This window comes from Ambystoma mexicanum, chromosome 6p (assembly GCF_040938575.1).
Source record: "Ambystoma mexicanum isolate Mex_15411 chromosome 6p, UKY_AmexF1_1, whole genome shotgun sequence".
In the NCBI taxonomy this organism is placed as follows: Eukaryota; Metazoa; Chordata; class Amphibia; order Caudata; family Ambystomatidae; genus Ambystoma; species Ambystoma mexicanum.
In genome coordinates this window covers 154,179,814-154,193,824 of record NC_090935.1, presented here as the reverse complement: position 1 = coordinate 154,193,824, position 14,011 = coordinate 154,179,814, and the positions used below count along the sequence as shown (strand labels likewise).

General features: G+C 46.5%; 1 protein-coding gene across 1 annotated transcript in view; it reads right to left on the bottom strand.

The window, feature by feature from the left end:
- DCAF12 (DDB1 and CUL4 associated factor 12) overlaps positions 1 to 14,011 on the bottom strand; it is a 402,526-nt gene that overhangs the window by 126,395 nt on the left and 262,120 nt on the right. Inside the window, exon 7 of the mRNA XM_069626849.1 lies at positions 4,999 to 5,161. Coding sequence (XP_069482950.1) covers positions 4,999 to 5,161 — 163 coding nt within the window. The remainder of the gene's footprint in view (positions 1 to 4,998; positions 5,162 to 14,011) is intronic.

Here is a 14,011-nt window from a genome sequence, read left to right as displayed (position 1 = left end):
TCTAATCACCTTAAAACTCTTAGATTAGAAAAACGCAAAAAGGAACAAGCCTGGAGACAATCTCACACAGACCACAACAAAAGATTGCTCAATAAAATAACGTCCAACTACAAAAAAGAAATCATAGCTGCCAAACAAGAGTCTTACAACCAGAGGATTGCACAATCCAACTCCAGCACCAAAGAGCTGTTTACGATCATTAAAGAACTGGAAACACCTGTGCTAACGCCAGACACTTGCGTGAAGGACAAACAATGGTGCACCAGCGTCCAAAATGCCCTAAACAATAAAGTCACAGGCCTTCAAACTAAAATTAAAAACAAGAAAGATTCCATAGCCAAACCAACCAACCCCACTAACACGACCCCGCGCCCCACACACCAACACCCTTTGCCCAACCCCTCTCGCTTTAGCTTTTCCAAAGTCTCCACTCTTGTAGTGGTAAAAATAATTCTCAGCCTAAAACCATCTAACTGCCAGGGCGACCTTTGCCCCCCACAAATTATTAAAGATGCAGCAAGAGACCTCTCGCCATTCATCACAAGACTCATCAATGCCTCCTTCTCCTCGGGTATCATGCCCAGCAACCTCAGAGTGTTGGATCCTCCCCCTTCTCAAAAAGCCCTCTCTTGACCCCTCCATTCCTACCAACTACAGACCCATTACCACCGTCCCCTTCCTGATCAAGATATTAGACAAGACAGCCTACCAACAAATCCAAAAATTCCTTGAAATAAACCATCTCCTCGGTATCCGGCAATCGGGCTTCAAACCCCAACACGGGACAGAAACTGTCCTTATCGACCCGAAGGCTCAAATTTACACTCTGAGAGACAATGGGAAAACTGCTTCATTGCTCCTCCTTGACCTCTGCGCGGCATATGATCTAGTTGATCACAAAATCTTGTGCAATCACCTGGACTCAGCTGCCCACTTCTCCCAAGAAGCCATCGGCTGGATCGAGTCATTCCTCAGCAACAGATCCATGCGTGTATTCTCCACCACAGCTGCCGCCGACCGCATTCCCATCACTTGTGGAGTCCCCGAGGGTTCATGCGTCTCCCCTACTCTGTACAATGTGTTCACAAAGCCCCCGTTTGATGATCTCAATGGTCTGGGTATCACCTACACTAATTATGCCGATGATACCCAGATCCTCATCCCGTTGACGGGAGATTACAACCATGATTTGGCCTTGGTGAACAAGGTGTACCTCATCATCCAGGCATGGATGGCATCTCACAGTCTATGCCCGAATGATGTCAAGACTGAACTCATCATACTTGATTCCACCGCAAACCTAACCAAATTGGAGCACAACTACTCCAGCTTCACAATAGACAGGAACCCAATTAAAGTGGCTAAGGAAGTGAAAACCTTAGGAATACACATTGACTCCTCCCTCTCCTTCCATAAACAGGTTAGCTCCATGGCATCCTCCACGGCCTACACATGTAAGCTTATAAGAGCAGCCAAACCCTTCTTATCCACCCAGAGTTGCATTACGTTAGCCAGAGCCCTCAAAACTGGACTACTGTAATGCCCTCTACGTAGGAGCTAGCAAGCAGGTTACTAACAAAATACAGACGCTACAAAACAGCGCTCTCAGAGCAGCGCTTAGCATCCCCAAGAGAGAACACATTTCTAACATTAGGAGAACCCATAATTGGCTCAACACTATAGAGAAAATCCTGCTCAAAGTAGCCTCACTAACACACAAATGCCTCAACAACGCTGCCCCCGCTACTTACTTGCCAGAATAAGTAAACACATTTCCAATAGACCTACTAGAACCTCCAACGGCAATCTACTCACAGTTCCTAGGTTCAATCGCACCAAAATGGGTGGCAACAGCTTCCAGGTGAAAGCAGCCCAACATTGGAACTCCCTACCACCCTCCCTAAGGACACCCCAAACCTACACACACTTTAGACGCAACTACATACATTGGATAAAGAACAACCGCCAATACCATCCAACCCTCCACCGACACCCCTTATGTAAATATGTATACTTGTAAATCTGCAAACCTTTTTCTTTATCGTGACTGCTGTAACCATCTATGATCCTATTGTAATTATTGTAATGCACTGTAACGTGTAACTAAGCTGTGAATAACCTTGCTGCTCCTGCGCTCTCATACCCTCGGGTCTGGTGCGCAATACAAATGAATAAACTAAACTAAACAGTTCTCTCCCTTTCATTCCAGCCTAGCTGTCACTCACCCAGCAGGGTGGCTGTCCTTGCCGGATAGTCAGCCAGCTAATCACACCAGAGTGCATTTGAGTCTCCTAGGAGACGAAGTACAGGGAGTTCCGGGCACCTCCCTCACGTCCTGCCCACCCCAGACACTCAGACGCCAAGGGCGGACTTCAGTCCTGAAACCTGCCAAAGGCACACAAACAAAGGGACCAAACCTGGTTTGGCATGCAGAGACAAACACTAGAAGGACCTTTCCAAAAAGAAATGGCGAAAAAAGAAGATTGGTACCCGTTTAAACAAAGGGGCTAAAGGCGCCATCTTGAAAACCATGGCACCCGTGATTTTTAGCTACCGGTGTTCGCGGTCGGGAAAAATCAAGGTAGTTCGTTGTAAAACCACTGCCACCAGCCTTTTCAATAAGAAAAGGTAGCATTTGACTGCTACATGAGTGTTTAGACACAGGGGATACTATGTAACCCCTCCAGCACTCCATTGTAAGATGGTGTGTGCTGGGTCTAGGAATTTGGAAAGACTAGTAAAGTCAATTTCATTTTACATTCTCTGGGAAACAGTGTTTGATCCCAGAGAAGGTATTTAAACCTTTGGGAACTCTAAAAGACATCCCCGTGTCACTGCACTGAGGGTGCTGTGTAACACACATGAAAAGATGATGCCTATGGAGTTATCTAAAACTCCATAATCAAAGAACACAAGTGTAAAACACACATCAAAACACAAGAAAGAGCAGGGAAAAAAAGGCTCACGCTCTTTCCAGGTAAAAAAATCAAGTCCTTAAAATCCAGCAAAGTTGCTGGGGGTCTCTAAGGTGAAGGGAATTAGCACATTTATGAGAATTGTCCTAACACAAGCTGATTAGGCCTGCGAGGTAAAGAAGCTGGTAGCAACTCTACAGATGCAACCGAGACAAGGCTCCAATGAGGACAAGACAGGTGGCATAACAAGAGGCAAGTTCTCGCAGACTTTATAGTACCTTTAGCTTGAAGGAAAGTGCAGCAGGTGGCTCCTGTTGCTGTGCAGCTCTGCATATCCTGGTGTTTCTGGGCCTCAGTCGTGGGGACAAGACGGAGGACTTCTGGGGACTCCTGCACTGCAATGGGATGGTCACCGACCACGACCGGCAATCTTCAAACAAGTGGCACTTCAGTGTTTCAGCTCCTCGAGTTTACCGCAAATAGCAACACTGAGGTTCCTGTCTGTCGAGATGGACTTTCTTTGCGTCTGGGGTCCCACACTCTGTTGAGGGGGCTCAGGCTTGGTCAGTCCTGCTTCCTGGGAGCCCGGAGTATCTTCCTGGAGCTCTTGGCCAGCATAAAAGCAACGCACACAATCTGGTGTTCTTCTCCCTGGCTATTCGGTTCCAGCAGCGACTGCAGTGGAAATTCAACCAGCTCCGAGAGGATGCCTAGGTGGCTTACTTTGGAGTTGATCGGTCCCACCAACTCAAAGGGAGAAGTCGTCCTTGCAGGGGCTTCTCTGTCAATACGAATTTGGAGTTTCATCAAAGCAGCAGGGCTTCACCGGGCAAAGCATTGGTCCAGGAGTTGCATCAGGTATCGTCTTCAAGTTCTTTTTTCGTATTCCTTCGTCCAGTGGTCGACTCTGCCTTCCAAGCCAAAAAGCCTCAGCTTTTATGCAGGTTTCTCCCATTAATTCCAGTCTAGCTGTCAGTCACCCAGCCGGCCAATCACCTAAGAGTGCATTCCTGTCTCCTAGGAGACTAAGCACAGCAAGTTTCAGGCACCTCCCTCGCTTCCTGCCCCCGCCAGACACCCTGGAGCCAGAGGCGCACGCTTCACTTGTGAATCCTGCCAAAGGCCAATGAACAAAGGGACCAAACCTGGTTTGGCGCGCAGAGTAAATCTCAAGAAGGACCTTTACACGAACAAATGGCGAAAAAAAGAGGACCCGGCCATTTTGACAAAAATTGCATCCTTGGTGTCTTTACTGCAGCTGCGAACGCAGCCCGCTGTAAATGCACACCATGGTAGTTAAAAGTAAACCACAGCCACTAGCCATTCATCGAGTAAAGGGTAACATAAAAGTGTTACATGAGAAGCTAGACAAAGGGGATATTAAGTAACCCCTCCAGTACCCTATTGTAAGATAGTGTTTGCTGGGTCTAAAAAGTTACAAGTGTAAAAGTCAATTTCACTTTACTGCTCTTGGAAACAGTAATTTATACAAGAGAAGGTATTTAAACCTTGGGAAATATGAAAGACTTCCCTGTGCCATTGCACGGAATGTGCTGTGTGAATGGAAAAAGATGACGCCTATGGAGTTTGTCAGACTACACAACCAACAGAAACAGTGATAAAAATCACATTAAAATACATGGGAGAGTGGGAAAAAGGGTCTCACTCTCTCCAGGTTAAAAAATTCATGTCCTCAAAATCCAGCAAAGTTGCTGGGGGTCTCTAAATTAGAGAGGAATTAGCACATTTCTGAGAATTCTCCCTAACATACTTGCATATCAGAATCCTGACATGGGATAAGAAACGGGGAAATGCTTCCCAATAATAGTGAATGCGAAATCACGACAGCAGGATACAAAAGGTACCCAGTGAAATGCTCCCTGAAGGGGATGGCCGCTAAAGAAGAACACATTTAAATCCTCATTCGATAGTGGGAACAAAAAACTGAAGCGGGGAAAAGGAATGGGCAGTATGGTAAAGAAAACACCAGGCGGGTTCACATTTCTAACATGATCGATACAAAATTTCAGAGCCTTCCGTTTGTTATTGAGGCAAGGGAAGCAGATACTTTAAAATACCTTACCACTGCCTTTTTCTCTGGAGCACACAGATTTCACGTTATTGGACGGTTGCCTTGGATCCAAGAAGGAGACATGTGCCTGCGATCCAACAGCATAAACAGACCACTCCTGACCATAGGCCAGACAAACATTCTCTCTGCAGTATGGTAACTTCGTAGAAAGCAGCTGCAAAAAATGGATACAAATGTCAATACAAGTTTACATTGATATGCCATATTAATAAGATATCGCTGTGTGCCCCTTACCCCTCTCGTGTCCCGTGTTGTCACTGTGCACCCCCAGCCCCTCTGGCCGCGCAATGTTTCTGTGTGCCCCCAGCCCTCTCTGGCCCCTCCATGCTGTTGCTGTATGCCCAACCCCTCCAGTTCTCGTGTACCGTTACCTCCTGTCTGTGTCAGTCTTGGCATTTGCACTGTCTGGGTGGCGCTAGACCAAGCGCAGTGGCTAGTCTTCACACTCTTGCTTTTCATGGCCTGTGTGAGTGTCTGCGTTTTCCCTTGTTACCTCCCATTGTGTTTGGTCACTGTGTGGATGAATCATCATATCATATATCACTATGCTTACGCTCTACTCGACACCTACACACAATTCGAGTGCAGCTACACCCCTCGATCAATTCGGCCTAGCTGCTCACATACGAACACTATCCCATGAACACCTCATCATTCTAATAAAACACAGCTATATCCCAAGAAAAAACTGGCATGGCTGCACACATAAGCGTCCCCCTGGCCTAACGCAGCCAGAACCCAGTCTTGGTGTCCACCCGCCAGTCTGCACACATTGAACCAATACCACCACACCTAATGCTCGAATGCAGCTACCATCAAGCAATTACATCAGCTGCACACTTAACTTGTGCACCCAAGCACCCTTCGACACTGTACTCTTTCAACTGACCTGGACTACGGTCCACGAGGGCGTTCAACCTACCAGCGCTTTGAGGTCATACCATTGATATATTGAGTGCTATATAAATGCCAAATAACATAACATACGATTTAAACATGATTATTTTCTGCTGCACGGTCTGTGTGGACTTTTATTGAGAGACTGTTGTCTTACTATATAGATGATGTGTATCAAATAAAGCAGTGCAGTGAACTAATTTAATAACCCCACAGTATTTATGGTACGGCATTCAACAAGTGTAACCCCACTACCCCTCAAGAAATGATACAGCTCAAGCACACCAGGGCTGCATCTAGATTAAATGTCCCTCAGCACGTGTATAGCATGAGAGACGGTTCAAAATAAGAAAACTGGTTTTCTTAAGATCAAGATGGAGCGATTTCGACAATCAAGCAAGACCCTTACTGCTCGAGGATGCCACTGTAGCACTACCCCTGGACTGGCACTTTGAAAGCCTGTGGGGACATCGTAAAGAGCGCTACGGGCAGGAGCAGCTATGTGAGGATCCCAGGCGCAGAGAGAGGGGCGGCAGCAGCAATACCTCTTACCCTCGCGAGTCACAGGCCCGTTGGATTAAGCAGTAATACAAAAGGACCTGGAACAGCCTCGAGAGGACGGGGAACCTGGTAAGATCAGCGGCCTTCACCGAGTGCTGCCTCGCACATACACTGCACGCTCTTACCCCTTACCTGTATTGCCTCTCCGCCTTGTTACAGGCAAAACTCTGCCCTCCCTCGACAGTCAGTTACTTTTCTGATCATATGTTGGTGTATCTATTCTCTCAGTACTTTCTTGATACTAAGCTAGGTTTCGATATCTTATTCGGACACTTTGTCGCTAGCATCCAACGGTATCATTTCACTCCCCTCTCTGCCTTACACACGCACTGTCCGGCAGTTACTTTCTTGTTACTTTGTGTCTGTCTCTTAGCTCATGTCTGCCGTGCCTCCTCCCTGGGTCTGGGTTTCTCTCTTTCCCTTCCCAGTTTCTTCCCACTGCACCTATGACTTCTTTCTTTGCCTTGTTGCTTCGTTTGTCCCCTTCTGTCTCTGCCTTTTCTCAATCCGTCTGCATCTGATCTTCTATCCTTCTGTTACGCCCTCTCCTCTTTTGCTTTCTCTGCTTATCTTCATTTGATACTCTTATTTTCTATCTCTTCTCTGCTTATGCATGCTGCTCTGCCTCGTGTCTTTGTGTATTGCTTTTTCTACGTGTCTACTGGTTGTCTCTCTGCCCGAGTTGGTCTCTCCTCCTGTCTTTGTTATCTCGCTTACCCACAGGCTCCTTGCCTGCCTTGCTTCTGTTTGCCTGTGTGTCTCTGTGTCCCTCACTCATCTGTTTCATTGTTGGTGATTATGTGATAGACATAGGCAGGAGGGGAGGGGGAAATTGGGGGGGGCAGGTGCTTTACTGATGACCACCATCACACTACTACGCTTACTCCCTCCTATACACCATAACTCAACTAGAACACAGCTGTACTACGACACATTCGGTACAGCTGTCCTCATACTAACATGACCCCACAAACTCATCATCCTAATAAAACAGCTAGCTGAGCACATAACGCTAGCTTAGGCGTCTCCTCAGGCCTAACACAGCCAGAACTCAGTCTGGGCGTCCACCCTCCAGACTGAACACATCCAACTGATTTCCTCAGCACCACATCTACCGCTAAGTAGCAGCTATCATGCAACAACCACACCAGCTGCACACATTTTCTCTCCTCCTCTCTCTCTCCCCCCCACGGACCCGGTGAGTGCTACTCATGCGAGGAAGGAGAGCCATAGGGCACTCCAGCACACCTCGCCTTTGCTCCTGGCTGGCACTGCGCCAAATCTTCACCTGGACAGCACTGGCAACAAGGCCTGGGTTTGTTGTACTCTGGCCCCAGTCTGACTACACTTCACCCAGTATGCAGCTGGCAAACAAGGCCCAGGAATTACATCTTTGTTGGTGGCTCTTTGCTGCTCTGTTGCCGGGGTTGCCTATCTTATGTGTCCTGGTGTTTTAGGGATAAACATGGCCAAAGAGCACATTGTTAGGACTGGATTTCTATACTTTGGCCTGGTGGACAGATGTATAGGAGGCCAACATAGTTAGTGAACAGGGACAATTCTGGGAGCTGTAGCCAAACCAATGAAGGTAGCATGGAGAGTGGTCAAGGCTAAGTCTCAAAAAGAGGTGAGCCTGGTGAAGGGTCCACAAGGTAAGTAAGCAAGGATTGCAATTAGATATGTAGTTATAAAAACACTATTTATGGCCAAGGAAACACTAAAATGACTATAAGCAGGTGGTAATATCAGACAAAGTAATAATAAAATACATATATACAGCCCCGATAGCCAGAGTAATAAAAACAAAATAACCCCACCCCACAATACTGAAAGGAAAGGTATGGTTAGATTTGGAATGGTAGTCCACAAGAGTAATAACCCTAGTTTAAGAAGTCTAACCCTTAGTTGACCCAGGCCTTGTGCCCTGAAAGTTAAAAAAGTTCCAAGTAGTTTTGTAAGGCAGGAAAATGTTAGGAGAGTTGTCTTGTGAATGGGAACAGTTCCAGATGTCAGACCAGTGTCTACTCTAGTGAATTAAACTGTCTCTAGCTTTCAGAGTGCTTGAGTGAACAAGCAATGGCAAAGTCAAACTATTGTAAACGTTTTAAAGTTAGGAAAACTTTTAAAAGGGGGAAATAGGGGCTCAGTTAAGTACAACTGTCAATCGATCCCCCGCCCCGTGGTTTCTCTTGGTACTTGGCAGGTCTTCAGAGGGTTGTAAGAGGTCACGTTTCCCGCTGCTTCTTTCGGACCTCAGTGCTGAATAGTTGCAGGTTCCAGTGAATCCCCGGTTGGCCACAGATGCTGGTGTAATGTGTCCAGTTGAAGAATGCAGCTCACTTGGTGCAGGCCTCCTCTGAGCACACGACTGGATACATGAAAGCAGTTTCTAGAGATTGTCAATGTTGCACGGCGACAGCTGGGGACACAGTTGTTGCAGTCTGAGTCAGTCTCGTATCTTGGATGCTGAGATGCTGACATTCCGCAGTGCCAACTCCTGTAGGACAAGCTGGCATTCCCAAAGGATCCGGGCCAAAAAGCAGAATGGCGACTTCTGCAGCATAGTAGCCCAAAGTTCGAGTTGGTCAGCCACTGGTTGGTCCAGGAGCATTTCTGAGGGCTCTTCTATGCAGAACAGTGTGCCAACATCAGGAATGGTTAGCCCACCACTCCAAGGGCCGAAGCTCCAGTGAAGGGCTTCTGAAGATCACCAGTCAAAAAGGGCACCACCTGGACTGTAGAAAATGTTGGTCACCAGGCCTTCTTAGGACAGGTCCACGGTCTTCACAGCTGAGCAGGGTACTTGGCTCCTTGCAGGATTTCTCTAGGATCTCTGAGGCATGGCTGCAGTACTCCTCTTCTTATCCAAAGTCAGGTGAGTGCTCAGACTCAGACCTCCAATGGCAAGACCTGCCCACTCATGCACACCAGCTGTGGTCCAATCAGGGATCACTGTGGGTCTCATTCAAGCATTCACAACAGACTCTCAGGCACCAATATGTGGATTAGGAACAGACAATCCAAGCATGTTGGGAACACACACATATGGCCCTACACCACCTGCGAAAACCAAGGCTTTCCCTGCACAAAGTGCATGACCTTTAACGGAATTTCCTGACCTGGCAGGGCAGGAAGAAGGCCACAGAACAAGATGGCCAAAAGAACAAACAAAAACCGTGTGGCACGTCCATGTCAGGACACTAGCCACAGTTAGTAGCCAAACTTCATAAAGCTAATAAACAGTACTGCAAACATAGTCAAAGTGCAACTGCTGCCACAAGCTTGTCTTTTAGGCACACCCAAAGTAACCAAAAATCCCTTTCAGTGTACTCTAGGGTCATACAAAAGAAAACCCATTCCACTGCATTGTAAGATAAGAAAATGGAAACAGTTTCCTAGTACTGACAGGACTGGTCAGTTTCCCCATAGAAATGAGCAAAAGTGCAGTGGAGTGAAGCATTATGCTTCAATGGAAAAAGTCAGGACCAAGTTCAAAAATAAAAGCAAATGTCAGGGTCCATAGAAATGGAGGGAAAGCTGTTAAAAGGAGTAAATGTTCCCAACACACATGTGGGCCAGGGTTAGAAGACTGTGCAACAGACCCCCTCAGATCATCACAAAGTAGCCCAAAACGGACCACCACAGTCAGAATTCTGAGGGGGATGAGGCAGACGGGGAAGACCTGAAGCTGGCTGGCAACACAATCCATGCAGGCCCATGAGAGGAGGTAAGTCCCTCCTTCTGTCTTGAATGAATTTTTGAAGCCACAAAATTTGTTTTCTGGCTTTTGAGGCTCCTAGAGACTCCGGCCACTCGCTTTTGAGAAAAACTACTATTTTTAACGGAGCTGTATACTGTCTAAGGCAATCAGCACCCCACCGATTCACATTTCACTATTTCTGACAACATGGCCAATTCCAATTGACAATGAAACCTTTTACAGCATAATTTCCTATTTTTGCTGGTTTTTACTATCCATGGTGATTCGGGTACGTGGTTTTTGGATTGTTCCGACCACAAGCTTCTGGGTATCCATCCTCCACCTCTCAACTCCCTGCCTTCTAAGGATAGTAGTGAGCATGACAATCTGTTTTACCCATCTTTAATATCACATTGGGAAAGGGGAGTGGCATTGAGAGGGCTAGGCATTCTAGGAGGTTACCTAGCAATATCTGCCGAGATAGACATTTACTATTGAAGCGGCTATTAAGCTTCTGATATGACTGATCTTGAGTAGACAGAGGCAAGTCATTAATACAATGATAGCTGCATAATCATTAATAACCTTTTGCATATTAAGTGTGTTATTTGTAGTGACTATAATAGTAGCAATGTTTCTTTATTACTTATATCTCATAATTATAAGAATTACACTATAAACAAGAGTGTAAGGGCATTCATTGAGTGTCCATTACTGAAAATCTTGTCCGAACCATTTATACATGAGCATTATGTGTGGGGCATCTACTTGACTGTGTACTGATGTTATATATGGCACATGTCTTTAATACACAAAGGGTTAATGGGAGGTTTAAGCAGTAGACCATCAATAAAATATATGTGACATTAGCAAACCACTCCTGTGTGGATGGAGAAATGTGAAAGGCTGCCCACTGCAGGAGGTTATTGCCTATTCTCCTCACTGATAGACAGTGAAGGGTATATGCTTTTCTCTTTCTCTTACAGCCACTACTGGGGTGGTCTTGGACACTCCCCTGGGCATGGCGGAAAGGCTCTGTGAGGTAGAGGTGATAAGAATCACATCACTGTAACCAGAAATCTTGAGTGGTTCTTTTTTTATGTTTTATTTATTTTGAAGGGAAATTAGCTTTGTGAGCATCACACTAGTGGTATTCCCTTTAAAAATAAATACAAAGATGGCAATCAAACAAAAAGGATGGCCACAAAGGGTAGGTGGGAAGGTGATAATATGGATTTTCAAAATCAACCCTATTATGGTGAACAGGGAAAACACTAATGTCTAGCCTAATCTAATGAAGGTAAAGTAGCAGAGCAGGTACCTTTAGAGTCAAGAGGGGTATGAGAGTGGTCTAGGGCTACGACAAGAGACACAGACCACTCCAATAATTCCAGTTAGACATAATAGTACAAGAATATACAACCATTTATGAAGCCTTTAAGATAAACTCTAAGCACTGAAAATCACAGGTAAGTATTGGATACACAACCACTATCAAATATGTTATGTTGTATTATTGGGCATTTGTATAGAGCCTTTTACCATTGGTATGATTTCAAAGCGCTGTGGGTTGAACATCCTCGGGGACCGTGGTCCAGGTCAGTGGAGAGAGTAGTGTAGTAAAGTGCTTGGGTGCACTCGGTATGTGTGCAGCCAGGGCGGATAAAAGTGGTGTGTAGCTGCATTCTAGTGCTAGGCATGGTGCAGTGCTTATGTGAGATCAGTGGAATGTGTGCAGCAAGGCCAGTTGGACCTGGCTAGCTGCATTCTGGCAGCAGCAGAGTTTTTGAGTGGGATTATGTGTGCCGTTAGGGGTATAACAGCTCTAAAGGCTGTTGAGGTGATCATGGATGTGTAGAAGTATGTGTGCAGCTAGGCCAAATTTATCGAGGGGTATAGCTGCATTCTATCGTTTGTTGGTGCAGAAGGAAGAGTTAACATGTTTGTGTAGATTTGAGAGAGACCCTGTTCCTTATGAGTTTCCAGTGCCTGTTGAGGGGATAGTATCTCCCTTCGGCTATTAGGGTAGGTCCACCTTGTGTCTTGTTGGGTCTGCAATTGCTTATTAGCGTTGTCTGTTGGATGATGACAGCTAGATCTGTCCCAAATCATAACGTTTCAATATAGGAGAAACCCATGGTCGGTAGTTTTGCTAGCTACATTCCCGATAGGTAGGATTAGCAACAATATAAGTGCTATTAGGCCCTTAGTATATGATATGATAGGTTATTTATAACTCGCTTAATACCCAGAGGTTTCTAAGCGCCGACCCGATGATCGAACCTTTGTTGCTCTCTCATCTTGCTTCCAGGGCGAGCACGTTGCCCCTGAGCTATCCTCCCGAGTCTCAAGTATGAGGTTTCGTTCCAAGATTTCCAGATGTGTAAGATCTGCAAAGATGAGCATGTCCTGGAGTGATAGCATAGTGCATATTTGGAGGGAGTAATGATCAAGCTCAAGTCATTGCATTGGTAAATAAGTGCTATTAATGCTTGGGTTACGAGTCTAGCACATTTGGTCCAGATAATTGGAGACAAATACTTCTTGGGCCTCATATTAGATTTTATTGGTCATTTATATAGCGTCCCTTCCCCATTTGTATGGCCTCAACGCACCCTGTGGTGGGAACGCCCCCAGGGAGGAAGTCCATGTGTGGGAGATTCTAAGAGTTAACTTTAAGATGCGTGTGTGCATTTCATCAGGCTAAGACTGGCTAGGCTCCAGCAAACAGCCCAGAGGCCAGGCACATGGGTGGGTGCTGTGGGTGGCTCAGGAAAGAGCGCCAGCGCCGGGGAGACTGTGCGCCCAGCCAGAGCGAAATTCCTTGCAGGCCGTCACTGCATGCCAGTGGCAGAGGTTTTGAGGCACGTCAGGTGTTTGTGTGGACTGATATGCAAGTTACTAGACCGGGTTTGCATAGCCATAGCTACATTCTATAGTGCATGGATGGGTTGCTGCGCCCGTTTCCACAAATGTGGCGCATATACCTTAAACTCGGATGGAGTTCATCTTTGATGTTGTTTTCTTAGGTCCAACGCGATTTGCTGGTCTTGCCAGCTGTGGTCTCCCTAGATTGAGAGCCTGAGCGGGGGAGTGCTGTATGATCGTCTGGGGGTGTTGGGCAAGGGAGGAGCATATGCCTTGGAGTTTTGGAGGGTAAAGAAGGTGCTGCGAGATGAGGCAGAAGGTTGGGCTGTTCGTAGGAGGGTTGGGGTAGGGTGTGGTGGGTACCGTTAGGCATACTGGTGCTTGGCATGGTGTCTATCTTGTGGGTAGGCTGCATCCTGAATTGGGAGATCCCGCACAAAGGGACGGTGTAGCTGGGTTTGTGTGGGGGTAGTGGGTGGGTCTGGGCAGTAAATGTAGGAACACCTAGATTTAGGATACCTCGATAGAGGGAGACACGCCCAGAATGAGGGCACATCAGTAATATGCAGAAACACAGATTTAAGAAAGCGCATAGAATGGGGGCACAACAGCAAATGCAGAAGCACCTCGATTTGGGAACACCTGAATAGAGGAAGAAACGCCTAAAAAAGGGGGTACAACAGTAAATGATATGATAGGTTATTTATAACGTGCTTAATACCCAGAGGTTTCTAAGCGCAGACCCGGGGATCGAACCTGTGTTGCTCCATGTCGTCTTGCTTCCAAGCTGAGCATGTTGCCCCTGAGCTATCCTCCCGAGACCTCTCGAAATGCAGAAACACCTATATTTGGGACACCTGGATAGAGGGTGAAACGCCTAAAATGGGGGCACAATTCCTGGGTCCCATGGGATCGTGAGACCAGTGATCAGTTTGATTTGTTCTAGGACGTTTTTCCAAAATTGTGTGGCCTTGGGGC